General features: G+C 38.4%; 1 protein-coding gene across 1 annotated transcript in view; it reads left to right on the top strand.

Moving 5' to 3' along the window:
- Positions 1 to 2294: 2294 nt before the first annotated feature.
- toy (twin of eyeless) overlaps positions 2295 to 25168 on the top strand; it is a 93896-nt gene continuing 71022 nt past the window's right edge. Inside the window, exons 1-2 of the mRNA XM_069506247.1 lie at positions 2295 to 2371; positions 5908 to 6632. Of these exons, the coding sequence (XP_069362348.1) occupies positions 6620 to 6632 (13 nt within the window). The 5' untranslated portion in view covers positions 2295 to 2371; positions 5908 to 6619. The remainder of the gene's footprint in view (positions 2372 to 5907; positions 6633 to 25168) is intronic.

The raw sequence follows: 25168 nt of genomic DNA, 5'->3' as shown, positions 1-25168 counted from the left end.
GTACCTACTCAAAGAACTGACGTAAACTTTTTTATAAATGTATGTAAATGTAAAGTAAGTTAGTCAAAGTTGATTAAGTTGAAAAAAAAAACCGGCCAAGTGCGAGTCAGGCTCGCACACTGAGGGTTCCGTACTACAGTCGTATTTTTTCGACATTTTGCATTTTGCACGATAGTTCAAAAAAAATACATAAAAATAAATAAAAATCTGTTTTAGAATGCACAGGTAAAGCCCTTTCATATGATGCCCCACTTGATACAGTTATCTTACTTCAAATATTGAAAATACTAATTATAAGTTCATGACCACATTTTTTTGTGTGATCTAACCCTAAATTCACGGTTTTCAGATTTTTCCCCTAAAGCCAGCTATAAGACCCACCTACCTGCCAAATTTCATGATTCTAGGTCAACGGGAAGTACCCTGTAGGTTTCTTGACAGACAGACAGACAGACAGACAGACAACAAAGTGATCCTATAAGGGTTCCGTTTTTCCTTTTGAGGTACGGAACCTTAAAAATATAATATTAACCTAATGTCTATCTAACAACATTAAACATTTTGCAAGATTCTTATAAGAAGTGTAACTGGCGAGTTTTTTACCGGTTCTTCCTGGTAGAAGCTCTGCTTTCGCAACTACTGCGGTTGTAGTCTCGAGAGGCGCCCTAAACATAACATGCCAACGTGTTATCTCAAATTAAATCAAAATGCTCTAAAAGTTCATAATATAATTAAAAGACCCGGCCAAGTGCGAGTCAGGCTCACGCAATGAGGGTTCCGTACTACAGTCGTATTTTTTCGACATTTTGCATGACAATTCAAAAATTATGATGCATAAAAAGAAATAAAAATCTGTTTTAGAATTTACAAGTGAAGCCCTTTCATATGATACCCCACTTGGTATAGTAATCTTACTTATGCCTTGAAAATACTAAATATTAATATTTTCAAGTCATAAAGTATATGTGCATGTAGTGTTTGCTTTCAAATGATTTTACATACAACGTCATGTAATTTAACTTTATGTAATTTAAGATCATTTTTGTAAAAATCGCTAGCGAACCTTTTCAATAAAAATAAAAAATAAATAAATGACCACAATTTTATTTTATTTGTGTGATGTAACCCTAAATTCACGGTTTTCAGATTTTTCCCCTTATCTATATCTGCTATGAGACCTACCTACGTGCCAATTTTCATGATTCTAAATCAACGGGAAGTACCCCTGTAGGTTTCTTGACAGACCGACAGACAGACAAACAACAGACAGACATCCTATAAGGGTTCCGATCATCCTTTTGAGGTACGGAACCCTAAAAATATAATTGATATAAAGTAGCGTGAACGTTCGCTTGCAGGTGATTCGTCACATTTCAAAAGTAAAGCGCAACATACTAATTAAAGTGCTAATTACGGAGAATTAACATTATCTACAATGTTAAAAACGTCACTTTTTGACCACAGAGTAATGTGTGTGTGTACTTGACTTTCACTTTTTACTCACTCTTAATTAGAAAAAATTGCTCATTTCCACCACATAAATAGCCTTATCCTATATGGGTCGGTATTTAGCTTCATTCTCTTATTTATTGCTACATTTACTTCGTTTTCATTTTGGTGAAATGATTATTATTTTTCATTACAGTGATTTCGCAGATGATTTTTCACGGAAAGTTGTTTGAAAAATACTAAATCATGTCATAAACAAACTAAATGGTTATTGGTATTGATTGGACTGTGGGTAGTACAACAATAACGCTAAATTTACTCGACTTTCACTTTTTACTCACTCTTAATTAGAAAAAATTACCTCATTTCCACCACATAAATAGCCTTATCCTGTATGGGTCGGTATTTAGCTTCATTCTCTTAGGTATTTATTTGTTACTACATTTACTTCGTTTTCATTTTGGTGAAATGATTATTATTTTTCATTACAGTGATTTCACAGGCGATTTTTCACGGAAAGTGGTTTGAAAAATACTTAATCACGGCATAAAAATACTAAATGGTTATTGGGATTGGACTGTGGGTAGTACAACACTAACGCTAAGTTTTTGCTAGCGTTCTGATTACACCCTGTAATACGTCGACGAAGTCGCGAGCATCACCTAGATTTCTATAAAAAAAAAACACTAAGAACTAGGTACAGATGCATAACCATTAATTTCGCATAGTGCACTCTCTGTGCATGAACTGGTCTACACATCTAATTAGTATAATTAGAAACAAGTTTTTATACATTCCGTAACCGGATCCGGCCGATAAGTATAAAGGGGCCGCGATCTTAGTGAGATAAAGCGACGTTTGATTGGCCGTGATCCATTCCGTTTGTATGGTGGGCTGGGGACTGAGATGAGTTGGGAGAAAGGTTTATGATAATATACTTACTAAGTAATCATGTGCCATCTTTTTATGTTGATGGTACCTACTGAATAAAAAAAATCCCGAAAGTCCCAACAACAACTCTACAAGAGATTACCCCGTACTCCCGAGCGCTTTCCATATAATGTATAGTACGACAGGTCGCGGTGGCAATCGGGGTATGAGGTGGGTGGTGGTGAGACGCCCCGCAGACCGCACGTCACCCGTACCGGGTAAGCGCGAAAGGGCTTTCTTTACCTGTACATTCAGATTTTTGCGACAGATTTTTATTTATTTTTATGCATCATAATATTATACTTAGTTAATAGTTTTTGATTTATCGTGCAAAATGTCGAAAAAATACGACTGCAGTACGGAACCCTCGGTGCGTAAGTCTGTCTCGTACTTAGCTGGTTTTTACAATCGAACTATGATAACGAAATTTTTATTTACGAAGAACACAAAACCAATAGACACCGAACGCTTCATTATAAAATTTATTCACCGAACACTCTCTACATAAAAAAACAAAGTTTACCGATGGAATCACTTATAGCGCAGGCGTTCAATAGTTTATACAATACCCAACTTCCCAGTCTCAATTATTCAAATCTTCAATACGAAATCAATTGGCCGTGTCCACAGCAAAATGGACTTTGAAAACCAGTAATTAAATATCAATGTCGCTTGTGCTACTGAGTTATTAAAATCGCCACAGAAGCTTCACTATTGTAAGGTTGTGGCTCTATCTTTTTGAGCGCTATAACCACAGCTTTACGGTACTATAACTAAACGATAACTAACTAACTTATTTTGGATAAAAATGACGCAAATACAAGGATCCGAAAAATAGTCAGCTGCTTTAGGATTAAAAATTAGTTTGTTGATAGTGACAATTAATCAAAAACCTCGTCCATGAATTCTGATAAAGTTGAATTTTGCTGGTTACACAATGAACCTCTAGTTTAGTCATCAATCTCTAAATTAGACAGCAAAAGTTCCAATTGCTTTTGTTCCTCTCCCTATGACGTTTGGTCACAACTTACACGGGAATAGGTAATAGATACCTACCAACTTTCCATTTGAGTGTCTATCAAATTGGGTGACAATAGAATGTGAGGTACATAGTGACCTAGTCTAAAATTAGACTTACAATTTTACGGTTTAGACACCATAGTAAGAGTGACTCTCTACATATAGCATTTCTCGGTCTTTGGAATCCCAGCATAACTGACCGCGGATACTTGGCAACTTTTTTATTGAACGACATCTAATTTACGCACTACGCATTCGCTCTGACTATGGATTCAAAGTGAGTCTTCAACTTGGCGACCCTTGAGCCCTTGTATATCACATTAGTTTTACTGCTTAGGCATAATAAGTGACTATCTATAGCATCTTGAAATTTTGGAAACTCAACCTAACTATTTTATATTAGACGGCATCCAATTTGCGCATCCGCTTTGAGTATAAATTCAAAGTGAGTCTTCAATTTGGCGACCCTTGGCCCATTGTATGTCAATGTCACATCAGTTTTATTGTGTAGACATAGCAAGTGACTCTCTATAGCACCGTACAGTCTTTGGAGCCCCAACCTAACTGTCCGCGGATACTTACCGACTTTTCATGTTATAGTCGACATCCACTTTACGCATTCGCTTTGACTAGATTCAAAGTGAGTCTTCAATTTGGCGACCCTTAGACTTGGGCCATTGTACCTTACATTCAGAGGGGAAATATCAAAGTGGAGTCGATTGGAACTTGAAAAGATCAAATACGTGTCCCTATATTGGGTGTACCTGTGACTTTTATAATGCGATTGATATTGGATTTAGTTATAATGCTTTTATATTATGAATCCTCTGTTGGGTACTTGGTGACGAATCGCAATTTGTAAGGTTGGTTTGTAATATGCTTGCTGTATAATCTGCTAAGATATTTAAAGTGCATAATCATGTATGTAAGTTTAGTTTTCAAAACAGATGATATCCTTCATGTCGCGCTAAAATTTATAGCTTAAGGAAACATATTAGGTACCTAGTAAATAAACAACCATACGGACCAGTGACCTGAGTCCCTGAAGTATTATTTTACTGTGCACATTATAAGTCGTGGAGTGTACACTTGCTGAAGTGATTTGGTCATGGATTAGAAGTTTTTCATTCAAAGAAGCAACACCTGCTATTTAAAAAAAACTTGCTCTTCTTACAATCGTACAAAGTTGAATCAGATCTCACTCTCAGTTGTGTTGCTAAAAAACGACTGTCAGTTGATATTGATCTCCGAGATAGTTGGTGATACCAGCCTTTATGAGCGTATGAGTTGTTACAACAAATAGCGGTATAGTCAAATAAAATGATGACGAAGTGCGTATTGATCACATACCCTAAAGGTTCCGTATCTAAGTACTTAAAAAAAATCACAAAAGTTATTTAAAATTCTTTACAGAATTACTATTTTTTTCATCATCATCATCATCATGATCAACCCATTGCCGAGTCACTACAGAGCACGGGTCTCCTCTTCTGAGAGGAGACCCGTGCTCTGTAGTGACTCTGTAGTCTCTGTAGAGAACGGTTTTGGTCATAGTCCATGTGCGGATTGGGAGACTCGAATATTCGAATATTGGTAGACTCGTAGATTGGAAGTTTTTAATTCACGTTTAATAAATTGTATTGGAGTTTTCTTAGTTAAGTCAACGATCTTTGTGTATCACCTATTACGCCCAAGACTAATCATTTCGAACAAAATATATTCCGGACCGAAACTCGTCTTTGCTTACAACTTGATGTCCAGGGTCATCAGGATTTTCAGTTTTATTTGTCGCAATAATTTAATGAATGATGAAGATCTTTCCCAGATGAAGTTTTAATGTTCAAAACCATTCTCGGTTCATGTGCGAATACTCTTTGAAAGCATTTCATCATCAGTAGGTATTTCTTGGCTTTGGTAAATATAAGCTATAGAAATAGAGCTGAAAAGTAATACTGGGCTTAGCTAGAAATTAAGGACTCATAGTAAGTATAAGAGACATTACAAAAAAATTGTTCTAGTAGAGATCCTCATATCGACAGATTCTGGCTTTCATTTTACCTTTTGAGTTACGGAACCCCGTTCTCATCGTGCTCCCATGACCTGCACGCAACATCTCTGTCAAATAACAAAATAAAAACCTCCCGACAGACTGACACACGGCCCCGACTACCGTTCGGCTGCTAACATGATGGGTGGCACAACCAACCGACTATCAGCTTCCATCTTACTTCATTACTCCAGCCCATTGATCATTATCATCTCACGAACGCAACGCAACTATTTGTACTATGCAACAATAGATGGCGCTCTCTCGATCTCCTAACACAATTCAGCAAAATCATCTACCAATTAACGTCCGACTCTTTCACTTGTAGGATAAAGTCTGATGTGTGAAAGGGAGAGGTGGTATTCAAAGGAATGGAAGAGGCTTGATTGTAATTGATGATGCGATTGTCTAATGCCGCTTTGAGGTCAACAAATTTCTTGATCGTGATCTTTCTTTTGCAGGTCGCCGGTGGGGTCCACATGTGCGATGACGCGAGCTGGGGCCACAGATAATTTTATTAAGGGACATCATTTGGGGCTCATTTACACTTGAGGGATATTTGAGGAATTTGCAAGAGCGGGAGAATTACAACTGGGCTCTTAAAGATCTGCCTCCTGAAGTTTATCAAAATTATTCGAAACATTGAAGAAATTCTCTGCCAAGATTTTGATAGATCCTCAAAACATAAAGTTAAAATTGTGCAAATAAGGGTTTCTAGTGACTTGTAAAGAATTTGGTATTGTGGTAGCTGTGCAATCGAGGCTTAAGAGGTTATGTTAGATCTAAAACAGCAGTAAAGAGAGATTAGAAGATCCGGTTAGGTTTCTCGAAAGATTTGCCAGCTGCAGGTTCAGTTACAGGAAACATACAAACAGTGGAGGATCAGGCAATCTTACACGACAGTCGTAAAAATTGTCTGCTATAGGGGGTTAGATTACATCTTCAAGTACTAGGACCGCTGCGTTGTAGTGGAGGATTAGGCAAGCTTAGACGACAGTCGTAAAGATTGTCAGCTATAGGGGGTTAGTGGGGGGCTGTGAAGGCAGCGGGGTGGCGCTGCACGGCGGCTGGGGGCGGGCGGCGCCGGCGCCCGCGCACGCCGCCACCACGCTGGTGGGGGGGCTGGTGGCGCCGCCGCGGGAACCCACCACGGCGGCCGAAGCCTTCTGGAAGATGCCGCACAAAGGTAATTATCACTCACAATATTATTTATTGGCTTAGCTAGTCTATTGTCACGGTGCTTGAAAGGCGACCTCGAACCGGAAATCACAACGATACAATATCTAATAGCCCTGCCGCATATCACACTCACATTGTTTTTTTGTAAACAAAATCAGCTTGCTGCAATCAGCACCAAACAAGAGATGATGCAGCCTAAGGTGGAGCGCGCCTGCCCAAAAGGCGCCTATTCTCTCTTCTTTTAAAGGTACAATGCGCGGCAGAAAATAATGGCCATCGACCTTTAGAAGGAGATAGCGGATTTGTAGAGCATTGTCGTTGAGACCGTTAAAACGTCATATAGGTATGAGTGACGGAGACAACCCTTTACAAAGGCGAAATGTCATTCTAAAGGCCGATGTACATTATTTCTGCCGCGTACGCGCCAATATTGGTTGTCTCAAGCCGCGTGCGAGTGGCTACGTAGTGCCTACGGCGTAGTACCTACCACAGAGTAAGGATAGTACTGTGGCAGTACTAAACTCCGCTAATGTCGATGCAGATGCCAGATACGTCCACGTAAGAGCAAATGCGGAATTCGATGACAACTAATGAGAGTGTGGGCTTAATGCGGCGGGGCTTAGGCTTGATCGGAAGTGATTTCACTGGGGGTCGCTCATGACGAGCATCACAAGATTGCCTATTGTGGCTACCTTTGCAAGAGACCCTTGATACCTTAATGTCAATCAGTGAACAGTCTATCGGTTGAAACGACAACTAGGGCTCATTCAGACGAAATAACTTCTCACAGCTTCAAAAGTCAAGTCAGCATCAAGCTTGTCTAAGATAGGAACGCGCAAGTGTCTACAAGAGTATTATACTTTAGTTTTCCTCAGCTGACTTAAAAGATAAACAAATCGCAGAAACCTTCTCGGAGAAACGCGTAAGCGACGCGATTTGACGGGCGCATTAGACTTTCTGGAGTTTGGTGGTTTTCAATCGAGTCACGATTTCATTGTCAGTTCGCGGTAACAATGTCATTAAGCGTTTCAGTGAGAAGGCACTCGTTTACCTTATAAGTCAGTTAAGAAAAAATAAATTATACTTAAATGATTGCATTTATAAAATGGTCCTCCATACAGTATCTGATGGTTTATTATGGGAGGAGTAAATCTAAGTACTTGCTAATGATTTATTATTTTAGATATTGTGGCTAATTCGGTTGTACACAATCACTAAACTAAACTGACATGACTAAATCCAGTGCTATCCTTTTCTGCAGGGAGCAGCATAAAAGGGATAGCAATACCTTTAGATCTGTCATTTTAATTGAATTTCGATATTGTGTATAACAGAATGAGCATTTCATTAAATAAAGAATAGAATATATATACCTAATACTAAAAACGTTTATTTTCAGACACAGAAGTCCAATATTGTTAGTACCTTTTTTATTATACTATACTTAAATACCTATTTAATTGATAAAATTAATATCTAACACACACACCAGCCAAAAAGGAAGGAAGCCCGAGTTCTTCCCTAAGTAATGCAAGATACATGCATTTAGGTATAATCTATTTTTCCTTAACTGACCAAAACGGCAAACAAGTAGGTTCTCGCTGAAACGCGTAAGAGACGCATCCCATACGCGTAAGACACGCCTCTCATACGACCTTGTTACCGCGAACTGACAACGAAATCATGATGCGAGTGAAAAAAACCCTGAAAAACTCCAGAAAGTCTAAAGCGCCGTGCAGATCACGTCGCTTACGCGTTTCTCCGACAATGTTTCTGCGATTCGTTTATCTTTTAACGGTCGTAATTAATAAGCTATCTATCCACGATTTGCCCTACTAGGGATAGAGATTTGTGGTAGCTTGTATAGAGCTTATGCCTGTATATTTAGTACAGCAAATCGTGGATGGATAGTGTCAGCAACACTGACTAAATTACTGGTTAAGTATTGTTCTTTCCTAAAACTACCTAAAAACTTGAACTTTGTGTGTTGTGTACTTATCTAAAAATACCTAATATTTAATAAACCTGCCTTTCTGACTGACTTTTTTAATAGCTTATTAATTTCGGCCGCTAGTCAGCTAAGGGAAATTAAATGTAGAAATATGGCTGACATGCCTTTAGTAATTAGCATATTTTGCGAATAAGATGTCCTTCTAGACAATTAACTTGCATATTTTCCGAGCAACAAAACGCTAACAAGTCAAGTTAGGTAGTTGGTGCCAGATATATACAAAGCAAGCTATTCGTACTTTCTGTACTGTCTTGGCACCACTTGTCGTTAGTTTGGACAAAGTAGAGTGCATCCGTCTACCTACTCTTGAAACTTTGGGAATAAGCCCAAGATTACATTGGCAAATCTTCGTAGAGATAAAATACTCGAGCAAAGGTCATACAATCGCTTTTTGTGTGAACTGAGCCTTATAAAAATACTAGGTACATGATGCCCGTAACTTCGTCCGCGTGGATTTAGCTTTATTTTTATTTTATTTTATTAATTAGGAACACATACAATACACATATTTTACATTTACTACATCACTTATACACAAACACACTCTGATAGGTATATGTATCGATAGTACACAACATTTGCAATTATCGTGTCAGGTAAAAAAGATCTACCTAATATTATGACTAATAGTTAGCCTTAGCAATACATATTAATTATAGATTAACACGTAAGTAGGTAATTTATTTTAAACTATTTTCAATTCAGCCAAACAATATGAAGAAAGTTTAAAATTAGACAAAAATAAGGTTATTAAAGTCCGGTGTGGACACTTAGATTTCTCGGGATAAAAGGTAGCCTTTGTCACTTTTCAGGTCTTGAATTATGCACATGCAATCTTGATCTTGAATAACGCACTTCGATTTGTTGCGGGTTGTTTCGACAGCGTGATTGTCGAACAAACTAACAAAGCAACTTTCACATTTTGTAATATTAGTGGTAACTTTTTTATTAGATTAGACAAGTTACTACTGAGCACGGTTCTCCTCTCAAAAATTTGTGGTCATATTCCACCACGCTGGCCAAGAGCGGATTGGCAGACTTCACACACCTTTGGGAACATTATGGAGAGCCCTAAGACATGCAGGTTTCCTAAGTTTCAGAGAATATCACTTGCTTTAGCGGCGAAGGTAAACATCGTGAGGAAACATTTTTTTTTAGAATAAAATAGAATAATGTTTATTCGAGGTATCATACCTATTGTACATGGTGTTTTTATTTTATTTTATTAAGACATACCAACACAATTTTATAAATAACTAGAGGATGCCCGCGACTTCGTCCGCGTGGATTTAAGTTTTTAAAAATCCTGTGGGAACTCTTTGATTTTCCGGGACAAAAAGTAGCCTATGTCCTTCCCCGGGATGTAAATTACCTCTGTACCAAATTTTATCAAAATCTGTTAAACCGTTGGGCCGTGAAAAGCTAGCAGACAGACAGACAGACACACTTTCGCATTATAATATTAGTATGGCTTAGACTTTTCAGACTATATTACAGATGTAGACTAGGTATATTATAGCTAAGTAGTTAGGTAGGTATTTTTTCTTGTAAAGTAACTGAGTAACAAGACTGCAAGTTTGCCCTGTTGGCGAGTTTCAAACTTTGAGATACTTGTTCCCGCCGGCTCTCAGTCTATTGTTGTAACTTGTAAATGAGGTAGGGCTACCTTTCAGCCGTTGGCTTACCTGTTTACTCTATTTTCTGTATTAATATAAAGTTGTAACAGTTTGTCTGTTTATTTTATTGTCTTCACGGGAAAACCGCTGGACCAATTGAGATAACTGATAAAACTATCTCAGTCTTAATTAGATTTAACTATACTGCTGCTAATCCGCACATGGCCAGCGTGGTAGACTATGGCCAAACCCTTCTCACTCTGAGAGGAGATCCGCACTGAGTGGCGATGGGTTGATCATGATGATACTGCTGCTGGAGATCCGTTGGAGAACTAGCTGAAGAGGCAAGGGGCAGGGCACATAGTTCGGAAAACCGACAGACGTTGGAATCCCAAGGTGTTGGAATGACGACCTCGCATCGAATGACGCAGCGTCAGAAGACCCCCACTAGGTGGACGGACGACATCAGACGAGTCGCAGGGAGCCGGAGCCGGAGTCGCACCGTGGCGTGTGGAAGTCCCTACAAGAGTCCTATGTCCAGCAGTGGACGTCTATCGGTTGATAATGATGATGATGATGATGATGACCGGAAAGTGCAGCTTTGGCGGACCCCCCACTAAGTGGACAGACGACATCAAGTGAGTCGCAGGGATCCCCTGCATCCAAGAGCAAGACCGTGGCGTGTGGTAGAAGTGTTTACAAGAGATCTACGTCCAGCTGTGGACTCGTTTATAATATTAGTATGGATTTCTAAGAGATAGATCACACGTAGGACCTATGTATTTCTAATTTCTATAGATGTTGAATTTCTAACCCGCGCGGCCGGCGATCGAACATGATAAGAGCAGTTCACACTGCGCTGGAAACGCAAATTTAACTTTGACCAAGTTTATTGAGAATATTGCAGCATCCCAAACAACTTCAACACTTTGATTTCTAGCGCAGCCCTGGGAAAAGGCAGCTAAGGACTAAACGTCTCTAGAACCTCTAAACGTCCCAGGTTCAATTTAAAAACATCAATCAATAAACAAAAAAATATTGAGGTGCCTGCTTGGGATCGAACCGCACCATTAGGCTATCACCCCTAAAATCGCTAAATTTTATAAGCATCATCATGATCAACCCATTGCCGGCTCACTACAGAACACGGGTTTCCTCTCAGAGTGAGAAGGGTTTCGGCCATAGTCTACCACTAGGTATGGCTATGTGCGGATTGGTACACTTCACATATCTTTGAGAAATTGTGGAGAACTCTCAGGCATGCAGGTTTCCTCACAATATTTTCCTTCACCGTTAAATAAAGTGATATTTAATTACTTAAAACGCACTTAGCTCCGAAAAGTTAGAGGTGCGTGCCCGGGATCGAACCCCCGACCTCCGATTAGAAGGCGGACGTCCTAACCACTAGGCTATCACAGCAAATTTATAAGCAAAGATAAGGCTAATACCTACTACGTTTTTCTCTTCATTCTATGAGCTAAGTAATGCTGAGTGCTCAAAATGCACTTCAATTTACACAACACATAAATAATTATGAATTAAAAACCAGTTAACTGCGAGTCGGAGTCGCGTTTGAAGGGTTCCGTATTACCACACTATATAAGTTCTTCTTGTAAATAATATGATAGATGCCATAGAAATATCAGGGCGACAAAAAGCAAGGTGCTCAAATGGTAGGAAACAATTCTTATTTGTCGTGATACAGGCTGTAGTAACACGTAGGGTCAGCAACAAAGCTAGGTTTGCACCCGGCAGTACAAGCGACTATGGACCTATTCTTTGAAAATTTCAACTGGCTGCCTATTAAGGTAGACTTTCGAGTTGAGCGTCTGTGGCGTCAGTGACGCCGCGATAGAGCATCATACTAATATACAAAAATTCGTAGTACGTGTATCAGTGACAAAGATGCGAACATACACGTATCTACCTACTTACTACGAATTTTTGTCTGCCACTTGTTGAGTTTTTAATTTTTTTAATTTTTAATCGAAGCCAGGTCCATTCTTTTAGTAAACGGGTTGTAGATACCTACCTACTATGCAAATGTAAGGAACGTTACCTATTCGAGCGCAGCGTCCTGACTGACGCCGGCGTCAATGGCGCTGCGCTCGAATGACGTTCCCTAAATATTTTGCATAGTTCATTGATGTTTGACACTGTTGCGGCGTCACTGACGCCAAAGGCGCTCGACTGAACGTCCACCTTTACGGCTGAAACTTTTTTCTTTAAAGAATATTAGCCAAGTTTATCATGCTGGTTAATATTCCTCTTTCCCCTCCAACTAAGCGTAAAGCTTGTGCTAGGAGTAAGTACGACAATAGTGCACGGGTGGGATTTGAACCGGCGACCTTTCAGATTTCAGTCCGCTCGAGGCTCAAACTGTAAACTAAACTCCAATGACAGACGGACCGATAAGCATAGATTACGTGCACATTTTCTAGAGATCGACGTCGCGACGCGACGGTTAGACACTAGACAGTGGAGGCTCCGCTAATAGGGTCCCGTTGACACTTTTTAAGATATCTACTCATGTACTTTAAATACGGAACCCTAAAAAGCTGTTATTTGTATAATTATTAAAATTTAATCTCATTCAATCTGTGATGTTCGAAAATTATAATTAGATTTAAGGTTGTGTTTATGCAAACAAGTAATTAAAAGTAGGGTGACAATCAATTATATTAATTAATTCAGAACTAAAATCTAAAAACAACATAGGTATTTAAACTAACAAGTTATATTTTAGAGGTCAAGGTTTAATCAAATAGCAAAACCTAAAAATAATATTACTTAGCTACTTACTTAACGAAAATTGACAAAAAAATTCTTTAAGGTATGATTCCTAATCACACTTGATGGATTTTGATAAAAAAAATCATAATAGTACCTTTATGTAGTAATAGACACACTTTAGCATCATACTAATATTATAAAGGCGAAAGTTTGTATTTGTGTGTGTGTACGTGGGTGTGTGCGTGCGTATGTGCGTGTGTATGTGCGTGTGTGTGTGTGTGTGTGTGTGTGTGTGTGTGTGTGTGTGTGTGGTCTGTTTGGTACTCTTTCAAATAGGTATAAGCTATTGCACGGATATGGCTGAAACTTGGAACCTTAATGCATTGCATAAAGGTTGAATAATGAATATGACACATGCCGTTTGAATCGTCCTCTAAAGGAGCCTCTTGACCATGAATTCCAGTGCTATACATTTAAAATAGGGACAAATCCCTGGAAATCCCATTGGATGGCAGCCATACTAAGAACGTCAGAACTAATTAGTAATTAAATTCGGGTGTAGGTGTTAAAACCTTATAGGTATTACACATTTTTTCGGTATTTTGCTTTGAAATAATATTTAAATAAATAAGAATGACGTCTGTATACCTAATTAGTAGCGGTTTACATAATTCAGAAACACCTTATTAATTCAAGTGAGAATCATTTTTACGACAATATTAAAATATTTTGGAACGTTTTTACTTTTAATTCAGAAGTTCTGTGAGTAAGATAAAATATTTAAAAAAAAACAGATTGCAATTTAGCTACCTACCGGGTTAAGTAGTTTTTAACCGACTTTCAAAAGGTTCTCAATCCAGCGCACTTTTTCAAGCTTTTTAAGCTTATTAGCTTTATAATTATGAGAAAAACCGGTCAAGTGCTAGTCGGAGTCGCACACGAAGGGTTCCGTACCATCGTACAAGAAATAGAACTTTTTATCTTTCATTTTTCATGGTTTTCGTATTTTTCTCTTTATTTCTGTTATAAGACCTACCTATCTGCCAAATTTCATAATTCTAGGTCAACGGGAAGGACCCTATAGGTTTTGATACCCTTGACAGACAGACAATAGATGTGACACACAGACAGACAAATAGACGGATAGATGGACTGGACGAAACTGTAATCTTCATTTTACTACGGAACCCTACAAATCGGTCTAGCCTTACAAAGTAGAACCTACGTTAAGAACACACTAAGCATTTATCTTCGAATACAGATTCTCTAAGCGTTCTTGCAGCTTGCCAACAAAATATAATTATCCGGGACTAAACGGAGCATGCGACAATCTTGTCACATTAGGCGCCAGATAGAGACAAATAGAGCGGAAAATCGACGGTAAGAGGGAGATAAACAGACGTTGCTTTGTTACGCCGACGGGGGAATTTTAATGATTAAGCACTAGGTTTGCGAGCGCCTTTGTGTTTTGTAAGCATTGAAAGTATGGGGAAATGAATATCGGATAATTCTACCGAGAGCTTTCTAATGACAAGAATTTTCTTCTGTTGTTGGTAATGGTGGAAAGATAGGTGTGACATACCTACCTATAAATAATCATAATATACATATCTATTTAAGTATGTTTTTTAACATTTATTAATTTATTTTTCTTCTTTTTATTTTATTTGATAATAATTTGAAAATGTGTTTGTCCGTCTGTCTGTTGTTCTGTTACCTTTTCATAGCTATCCCGTTTAACCGATTTTGACGAAATTTGGTAAAAAGATAGCTTACATCTCGGCGAAGGACATGGCAAAATCAAAGATTTCCCATGAGAGTATATGAAAGGTATTTTATCTGAATCATCATAATACATGAACCAACACAGTACCTACCTACCTACATAGTACCTCGAATGGGTTTGAAAGTTAGAGTAACCAATTGTTTTTGTTTCTTCGCCCATCTGATAACGAAACTAATTCCATACCAGTTGAAAGCAGGAAGCATAAATAACAAGAAAATGTAGGGTTGCCCAAAGAAAATCAATCAAGGGTCAAAATTCAGGCTAATTAAACTATTCTTCTTCTATCTTCTTCTTCTATATATATAAAAGGAAAAGGTGACTGACTGACTGACTGACTGACTGACTGACTGAATGACTGACTGATCTATCAACGCACAGCTCAAACTGGACGGATCGGGCTGAAATTTGGCATGCAGATAGCTATTATGACGTAGGCATCCGCTAAGAAAGGATTTTTGAAAATTCAACTCCTAAGGGGGTGAAATAGGGGTTTGAAATTTTGTAGTCCACGCGGACGAAGTCGCGAGCATAAGCTAGTCTACAATAATCAATCGAATTCATTTTTTTTAAATAAAAATGGCGAGGAAACGAGCAGGTGGGTCACACCGCCGCCCATGAATATTTGCAGAATTTACCATACCAGAGGAACCACCAATGCGTTACCGGCCTTGCCATACCAATACCATAGAGAGCAGGAAGCATAAAGAACGAGAAAAATTTAGAATTGCCTAAGAAAAATCGGTCAATTGTCAGAACCACCAGTACATTAAGTATCTACCTATCTACAGCAAAACAATGTAAATACCTACCTATTCAGAAGTCTAGCTAGACTAAAGAAGTAACAGCATTATATTTGACCGTAAAAGTATAATTGCACAAACTTTGGCTCCAAAATAAAAAAAATACGGATGTAGCAATTTTAATTACCCATACAAATAAACCGTTAGGTAAAAAAGTAGTAACTCTTAGATCACAGTTAAGCTGTCTTAACTGTGAATAATAATAAAAGGTACCTAAGTCGTTAAAATAATCCGTATTTAAAAATGCTTAAATCCGGCTAGTTATGTAAACTATGCAAATTCAAAAACTTAGATTTAGCACATTTTATAAATCAAACTAACATTTTTAACGAAAGATATAAATTTTTGCAATTATTTAATTGTTTTGAACTCCATTAAAATTTAAAAGTAAAGCATGCAACAAAGCAAAAACATGCACAAGAAATAAAATTATGTCATTTTAAAAATGAAATAGAGAAAGAAATATTTTAGAGAAAGAGCCAGCTCGTGTTAGATCTTCGTTATTTCATAAAAGCTGAAAGTTTCTGTGTGTATTGCCTTCAACAACACTGGGAGGAACGTTTGTTTGGATAATGGTGGCTTTGGGACATACTTAACAGGTAATAGAGGTGTAAATTTTTTTATATTTTCTTACAGAACAGTTTTTTTTTTTCTTTTAAGAATATTAGCCAGGTTAAATGACTAATATTCCCCTTTCCTCTCCAACTAAGCGTCAAGCTTGTGCTAGGAGTAGGTACGACAATAGTGCAACTGGCGGGGTTTGAACCGTCGGACCTTTCGGTTTTCAGTCCACTCCTATACCTACTGGTAGTATTAGAAATATCACTGCAAACCCCGTGCCAGACGCCCTTAAAGTTTATAAGTTGAAGGGTGTCTGGCAAGGGTTTGCCATGGCATAATACGATAAATTAATCACTTTGCCCATCACTCTTGGGCATTATTAATAATGGCCGGTCCTTATTAATAATGCCCAGTTAATCACGTTGCCCGTAACATAGACAATATTAAATTTGTGCCCATACTTTAAAAAACTGATAGTCGTTGGGGTGGTCGAAAGGTGCTGGAATGGCGACCTCGCACCGGAAAGCTTAGCGTTGGAAGACCCCCACTAGGTGACGGAAGACATCTGGCGAGTCGCAGGGAGCCGCTGGATTCAGGCGGCACAAAACCGTGGCGTGTGGAAGTCCCTACAAGAGACCTATGTCCAGCAGTGGCCGTCTATCGGTTAGTGATGATGATGACTATAATGAATATTTAATTTACGTAGGTATAGATAAAGTAGTCTATCAAGACATACCCCACAAAACAAAAAGAAAAAATCTCGACAGCCGTTTATAACTAATGTGTTATTTCTCATTCTTCATCATTTTATCAATAATGTATTTTTTCTCGGCTCCCGAAAAGGGGGCGTGGAACCCGTCAGTCGCCATAAATTATGCCATGGCAAAACAAACGGCCGGCTTGAATGGGTCACATAAAATACTTTTGGAAAAAATGTGCACATATTTTTAATGTGCTATTTTATTTCGAGGTTCACAATTTTTGGTAATTTTTATACATTTTTATCCGACTTCAAAAAGGAGGTTATGTAGGTATTCGACCCGTAAGTATGTACTATAATATGTCCTATGTATGTTTGGGATTACTCGAAAGTCGAAACTAATGAATTTTCCTTTGAGGAAGGTTTTAGTAGATATATAATAGGTAGGCATACTTAGTTATCATTACGATATATCTACGAAGCATGACAGGTCACCAAACTTTTTTTTAAGTAGTAGTTCTGTACGCTGATCAAAGGTGCGTTTTTTAGGCGTGATTTTTAAATCGATAGAGGAAGTTCAGGAGTTCCATTAAAATAATTTAAATTCTTTTCAGTGGGTGCTCTTCAAATTAGTTCGCTTTAAAAATATATATTTTTGATTGATGGATTATGATTCTAGATTTAGAGGGTTTTTTCATTGATGTAATGGTGCCTTTACATGTGCAATTTTCTAAACAATTGTTGTTTGGCAACACGTATGGATCGAACTGGAGCAATAAGTGGAGCAATCCGGAGCAATTATTTCGCATAATATTGCTGAAAATTTTCAGGGCTTGATGGGTTTTGCAATAAAATGCTTCATGTGTTCGTCACGTCATAATTGACTAAATTGACTGAAAATCAGGTTAAAGAATTATTTATTTCTCTCAAAGAATTACAAAATTCACTTACAGAGAAAACATATTTACAATAGGTAGGTACTTATTCGTTTGTTCGGCAATCATTATAACTTACAGTACGCGCGGCGAGAGTTTGGCTTTGACCGTTATTGCGCAGAAATCAGAAATTGGGTATCAACGGGCAATTAGTGGGGTGCGGGGCGGGTGTGTAGGCGCACGCGGTGCTCTGATTGGCGCTCCACTGCTCCAGTCGTTCCCTGCCTCTGTTTGTACAATCACGTTCACAAGTGAATTGCTATTTTCGTTAATTGTTTATTATATAAGAATCTGAATAGCACTGCTGCTAAGACTTTTTTTTAATGTTAACTTTTGTATTTAATAATTATTTTAAGTTTTCTTTTGTTTGTATGTACCAATTTTACATGTATCTTGGAATAAATAATTTTATTAAAAAACAATTATTTAGAATTTTCATCGCTGTCTCTGTAAACTTTAAAAGGAAATAAACATTTTATATAAGTAAAATAACTATCAATAGTTTTAATAAATGAAGAAGTTTATCTATTTCGTATTATTTTCTAGCATTATTACCACTGTACATGAATTTTGACCCACTCAAATATCCAACCTGGTACATAAAAAAGGAAAAGTATTGTGTGCGTGACAGTACCCATGCGCAGTAATCCCCTCCACCCGAAGGTCAAAGCCAAACTCTCGCCGCGCGATCTGTACTTGATCTACAACTCACATTACATATTGCGAAATTTCAATTGCCCTTGTACCTTAAAAAGGAGTCTGCTGTGTTTTTTTAATATCTTGATTATTTTTTCATTTATATAGACCTACTTTATAATTATTATTGGCTGGAGAATCGTGCCCTAGGTACCTATTAGCTAAGCCAATGAATACTTGATGAAACGTAAACTGCGACTGGTGGCGCAAACAAATACACATTTATGTCATGGGTGGGTTAAGTAGAATAACCAATGTCTATATATTTTTTATTATTATTGATTAGCTAATCGTAGTTTTTTTTTAAAGCACATTAGCCATGTTAAATGACTAATATGCTAGGAGTAGGTACGACAATTATAGTGCAACGGGCGGGGTTTGAACCGTCGACCATTCGGTTTTCAGTCCACTCCTTTACCGGTTGAGCTATTGAGGCTCAAAGGTTAAACCAATGCCATTCTCCATACAAACTTAGAAGTGTGATTAATGTACTAAGTATCACTTACCATCAGGTCATGTGATTAACAGTCACGGACTAAGTTGTATCAGAATAAAAATGTAGAATAGAGATATACCTACCTACCTAGTTGGCATTGGCGTAGCTACCTAGGGGCTAGGCGGGGCAGTGCCCCGGGGCCCTCAAGCTCAGAGGGCCCTCAAATCCTTACCAGAAAATCTCGATCGAACTGAACTTTTGAAAATTTCTCCCATTTTCAAAATAAATATGTCAGGTTGCAACACGGGTTTAATCATGGCAACTCAGTTGAGAGAAATTCAAAAGTTATATATTCTAGGGAATTCCCCTAAATTCTTTCTGTGGGTTGGCCGTGTAGTCAACTTGACGAATAGCGATATGTGCGTTTTATTATTCATCGATGTGCATTTTATTGTGAATTTGAGTCGACATTTTTTTATAACCAGTTTAGATAGCAGTGGGGCCCCTTTTTTGATTTGCCCCAGGGCCCTTAGTTACCTAGCTACGCCACTGCTAGTTGGCGAAAGGTCGAGATGGCAATCGCGGAGGAAACACTCGAGAGAGTGCGAGTGACGTGCGGATGTGCGGGCATCCTCCCGGCACGTTCCCCGATTGCCATCTCAACCATTTTAAGTTAACTAAAATTAGAATAAAATAACGGTCATTCGCTAATAAAGGTGCTAGGAGATCATTCAAAATTTTAATCCAAACGGGATTTAGTGCATCCAAAATGGCGGACCAACAATTAAACTTCCCCCACAGATTAAAGCAATTCAAAAACAGATACAAAATAATAATAAGAAGGGCATTAAGTGGGGGTTGGTTGTCTGTCTGTGACACCAGGTGTGCATATGAAGGGTCGGCCCTTAGTTAAATAACTTATTTACTATATATAGTAAGTGTTTGATTAATGCTAATGCATTTAATGTTTCCTTTTTGTATTTAAATGAATATAAATGCCCCTATTAATTTCAAAGAGACGATTTGGAGTTTGTTCTGTTTTGGATGCAGACTACTAGGCTGGGTGACTTTCACCCAGTCTCTTCGTTTGCAACTTTACATCCATACTTACTTACATTAGTATCTAATCTTAAATATATAAAAGGAAAAGGTGACTGACTGACTGAGCTATCAACGCACTGCTCAAACTACTGGATGGATCGGGCTGAAATTTGGCATGCAGATAGCTATTATGACGTAGACATCCGCTAAGAAAGGATTTTTGAAAACACAACCCCTCAGGGGGTGAAATAGAGGTTTGAAATTTGTGTAGTCTACGCTGATAAAGTCGCGAGCATAAGCTAGTCTAAATATATAAAAGGAAAAGATGACTGACTGACTAATCTATCAACGCACAGCTCAAATTACTGGACGTATTGGGTTGAAATTTGGCATGCAGGTAGGTATTATGACGTAGGCATCCGCTAAGAAAGGATTTTTGAAAATTCAACCCCCAAATTTAATCTACGTTGACGGGGTCGCAGCGCTGGCATTATCTATTTGGTACTTGATAAAATAGTTATCTAGGTACTTACCTACTTATGTAAAACTAGATGATGCCCGCGACTTCGTCCGCTTGGATTTGGGTTTTTGAAAATCCCGTGGGAACTTTTTGATTTTCCGGGATTAAAAGTAGCTTATTTCCTTTCCCGGGATGCAAGGTACCTAACTCTGTACCAAATTTCATCAAAATCGGTCAAATTGTTGGACCGTGAAAAGCTAGGAGGTATACAGACAGACAGACACACTTTCGCATCTATAATCCACTAGCTTATGCTCGCGACTTCGTCCGCATGGACTACACAAATTTAAAACCCCTATTCTACCCTCTTAGAGCGATCACGCACTCATCCGATCCGAATCCGTGAAAATACGGATATAAAAAAAATATCTAAGTCATATTATGTCATAAGCTACCATACAAATACTAGTTCTATGACAACTTCGGTACTTATTGTCACGGACTCGGATCGGACGAGTGCGTAACCGTCATTAGGAGTTGAATTTTAAAAATCTTTTCTTAGCGGATGGCTACGTCATAATAGCTATCTACATGCCAAAATCCAGCCCGATCCGTCTAGTAGTTTAAGCTGTGCGTTGATAGATCAGTCAGTCAGCATTTTTTTGGATATAAGATTAAACGCATCAAGCATTGTGGGGCTTAATTTATAAAAATAACTACAACTACACATAAATTTATAGAGCGGCGGCTATAAAAACGGGGATTAAAAATAAATCGCTCGAATAAATTGCACCTCTGAAATTAAAACACTCCCTCACGACACGCGCACTTGCGCCTGCAACGTGTCTGTGGTTCAACACATAGGCGAAAGCGGTTTTAGGATTGAGGAGCTGGCTAACTAAACTGTCATAAAGCAGGTTAAAGAAGGAGTTTGTTGTGGGCTCTTCTCAGGTCTGAGGAACCCTCGTAGCTTTAGATTTAAGTTTACGTTATAAATTTTAACGCTATTACATCATCTTATAAATCCAACAATTGTCAATCAAAAATGTACACTAGCACCTTTTAAATAAATGATTTGAATTTTATTGATGAACTGGCTAACAAAACGGCGTCATCATCATCATCAACTGATAGAAGTTTACTGCTGGACATAGGTCTGTGGAAGTCCCTACGGTCTTCTACGTGCAGCGTGCGATATGTATCACCCACCTTCCCACTACTAAACTTGCAGGAAAAGCAAGGGAATTCTTTTATTTCTCAACATAAAAAGTAGCTTATGCCACTCTCCAGATCTTTAATGATATCAAAAACCAACCAACAAACCAACAAGTTAAGCCAACAAACAAACACACTTTCGCATTCATAATATTACTAGCAACCCGCCCCGGCTTCGCCCGGTTAGCTTTATCGTTTCGCAATTTTCGTAGGGATCTCTAATTTTTTTGAAAATAATATAGGCTATGTCAGTCAGGAATAATGTAGCTTTATACTGGTAAAAGAATTTTTAAAATCGATCCAGTAGTTTTATTACTTCCTACAAACAAACTTACAAACTTTACCTGCCTCTTTATAATATTAAGTACTAGCTGATGCCCGCGGCTTAGCCCGTTCCAATAGACAGACAGACAGACCGACAATTGTTTTAAAAACGTGTGATTCGGTTATGGTACAATTCAAATAACCATATTATGAGCTTAATTTGAGGTAGTTATTTCCAAGTTACAGACAGACACTTCAATTTTATTTATTAGTAATAGATAGATTAGTAGGATATAGCTGTAGGGTGTACATTCCCATAGGCTTTCGCCTCTCCCTTGGCCCACCCACGCGCGGAGCGTAGGGCGTACCACACCAATTGTCCATTGTTCTTTTAACAGCTTGCTTGTTAGCACGGGGCCAACGGCGTCACCTAAGAGGTACTATTAATAACGTTTTGGCGCGAAAATACGTCACGTAATTGGCGAACGGTAGGTATAATTAATGCAGAATGCGCGCGCAGAAAAATCAATGTCTCGCGGCAGCCATTATTCATGACTTTTTTTGGAATTTAAACCTGTTCAGGGGTGCAGAACCCTTTTATGTACTTACCTATATATTATATTAACGCTAATCCAGATCGCAGAAGATATAAACAACACTTTTCACGTATTACAAACAAAAGAGTTTACAACCGTCTATTCACATATTCGCCTCCACGTATGTCGTCTTGCCCAACTGACAGCGTGTCACTCTCAGCGTGTAATCTCACTGCAATTGCGTGAGTGCAAGACGAGACTAGAGGTGTGTAAACAGAAGTAACGCGGCTCGTTTTACGACTCGTGCGAATGTGTAAATGCACCATTATAATTATTATCAGTTATGACTAAATTGCACAGTCACTTTAGGAAAAATTTAACTAGACGATTAATAACGACCTATTTTATATCGGTATATAGACGACAATAGTTTTGCCTAAGATATTGATGATGATAATGATATCTTTTGTGCTTTATTTAAACCCCAATGTGTGAGTCTCAGTAGTTTCACGTTATAATCATCATCATCATGATCAACCATCGCTGGCTCACTACATAACACGGGTCTCACTTCAGAGTGCGAAGGGTTTTTACCATAGTCTGCCACGGTGGCTAAGTGTGGACTGGCAGACTTCACACACCTTTGAGAACATTACCTATGGAAAACTCTCCATGGCAAATTAAACTATTTGACGATTCAAAAGCACATGTGAAAGTTTACTTGAATAAAAATATATTCTTTTTTCTCAGACATGCAGGTTTCACTGTTAAATCAAGACATATTTAATTACCAAAAACACATATAACTTCGAAAAGTTAGAGGTGCGTGCCAGGGATCGAACCCCCGACATCCGATTTGGAGGCGGACACCCTAACCACTAGCACAACAGCTTGCATAGTTACGTTAGAGTTTACATTAAATACCTACACTAAAAGATTTACATCAGGAACTAGCTTATGCCCGCGACTTCGTCCGCGTGGACTACACAAATTTCAAACCCCTATTTCAACCCCTTAGGGATTGAATTTTCAAAAATCCTTTCTTAGCGGATGCCTACGTCATAATAGCTATCTGCATGCCAAATTTCAGCCCGATCCGTCCAGTAGTTTGGGCTGTGCGTTGATAGATCAGTCAGTCAGTCAGTCAGTCACCTTTTCCTTTTATATATATAGATAGAAACTATTTTCCCCAATTTTCAATTAGGTAGGTAGGTACGTAAACTGCCAGCCATACTAGGTACCGCCATTAATCCAAGATGTTTATTTTATGGAAAAATATTCCTCGTTAGTCACCCTTTCACGGAAACCAGAAAAAGAAAACTCATAAAGCGACCAAGTATTGGTATTCGGAGCACGCGTCTAATATTATGAGCGACCACAAAAAGGGCCAAAACAATGAACTTTTTACCCCCACCCTTTTCTCTTAATCAAGGGCTGCCCCAAATTTGCCCGCAAATTGCATCCAATTGTTCACTTTTTACCGCGAGGCGTGCTTGATATATCGGGGGTGGAAAAAAAAAGGAATTATCTAGCGAAAAACGGTTGAGCGCATCTGATCTAATACGGCCATTGAGACGTATTGGCGTGAAAAAACCCGACGTAGGTATAATTGTTACGAGGCAACTGTTAGGAAATGCCATCTGTAATTTCGCCGGATTAATTCCACGTGAAAAACGAATGTAAAATTAATATTGCAAAACTTGTGTGATGCAAAGTTTTTGCAATACATTATTTTCATAACTCTACTTTGGTATGTTAAAGCTGCTTTTTACAGTTACAAAGCTGTTTTGATTGTTTTACGTTATATTATACTAATTATGTTGTTGTCGTTAAATTTATTGTCAATTTGATATTTTTAATATTATATTAGTTTAATTACCTACTTAATATGAAATGCAAAGGGCAAAGTCAAAAATAATTCAAAGTGAAATCATTTATTTAAAACTAAATGATGCCCGCTACTTCGTCCGCGTGGATTTAGGATATCAAAAATCCTGTGGGAACTCTTTGATTTGCTGGGATAAAAGCCTATGTCCTTCCCTGGGATGCAAGCTATTTCTGTACCAAATTTCATCAAAATCGGTTGAACGGATGGGCCGTGAAAGGCTAGAAGACAGACAGACAGACACACTTTCGCATTTATAATATTAGTATGGATATATAGTACCTACAATTGTAATACACGTTTTTATTGTCAATTGTTAGATTTGTTAGAAAATGATGTAACATGTACTTAACGGTGATAAATTAATTCATCATCATCATCAACCGATAGACGGCCACTGCTGGATATACGAGTATGTCTCTTGTAGCAACCTCCCTGCGACTCGTCTGATGTCGTCCTTCCAGCTAGTGGGGTCTTCCAACGCTGCGTCTTCCGGTGCGAGGTCGCCATTCCAGCACCTTGAGACCCCAACGTCTATCGGTTTTACGAACTAGGTGCCCTGCCCATTGCCACTTCAGCTTCGCAATCCGTTGAGCTATGTCGGTTACTCTAGTTCTCCTACGGATCTCCTCATTTCTGATTTGATCACGTAGAGAAACTCCAAGCATAGCTCTCTCCATCGCCCGCTGAGTGACTCTGAGCTTTCTTATGAGGCCCATAGTTAGCGACCATGTCTCGGATCCATATGTCATCACTGGCAACACGCACTGCTCGAAATAATTACGTAAACTTAAAACTAGAGTGAGCAAAGCTAGTGAGGGTTCCAAACCAGAGAAAGGTTCGAATTCCTCTTCGTATTTTGAAATTT

The sequence above is a fragment of the Maniola hyperantus genome, chromosome 22, assembly GCF_902806685.2.
Source record: "Maniola hyperantus chromosome 22, iAphHyp1.2, whole genome shotgun sequence".
NCBI lineage: Eukaryota > Metazoa > Arthropoda > Insecta > Lepidoptera > Nymphalidae > Maniola > Maniola hyperantus.
This window is presented reverse-complemented; position numbering and strand designations above follow the sequence as displayed.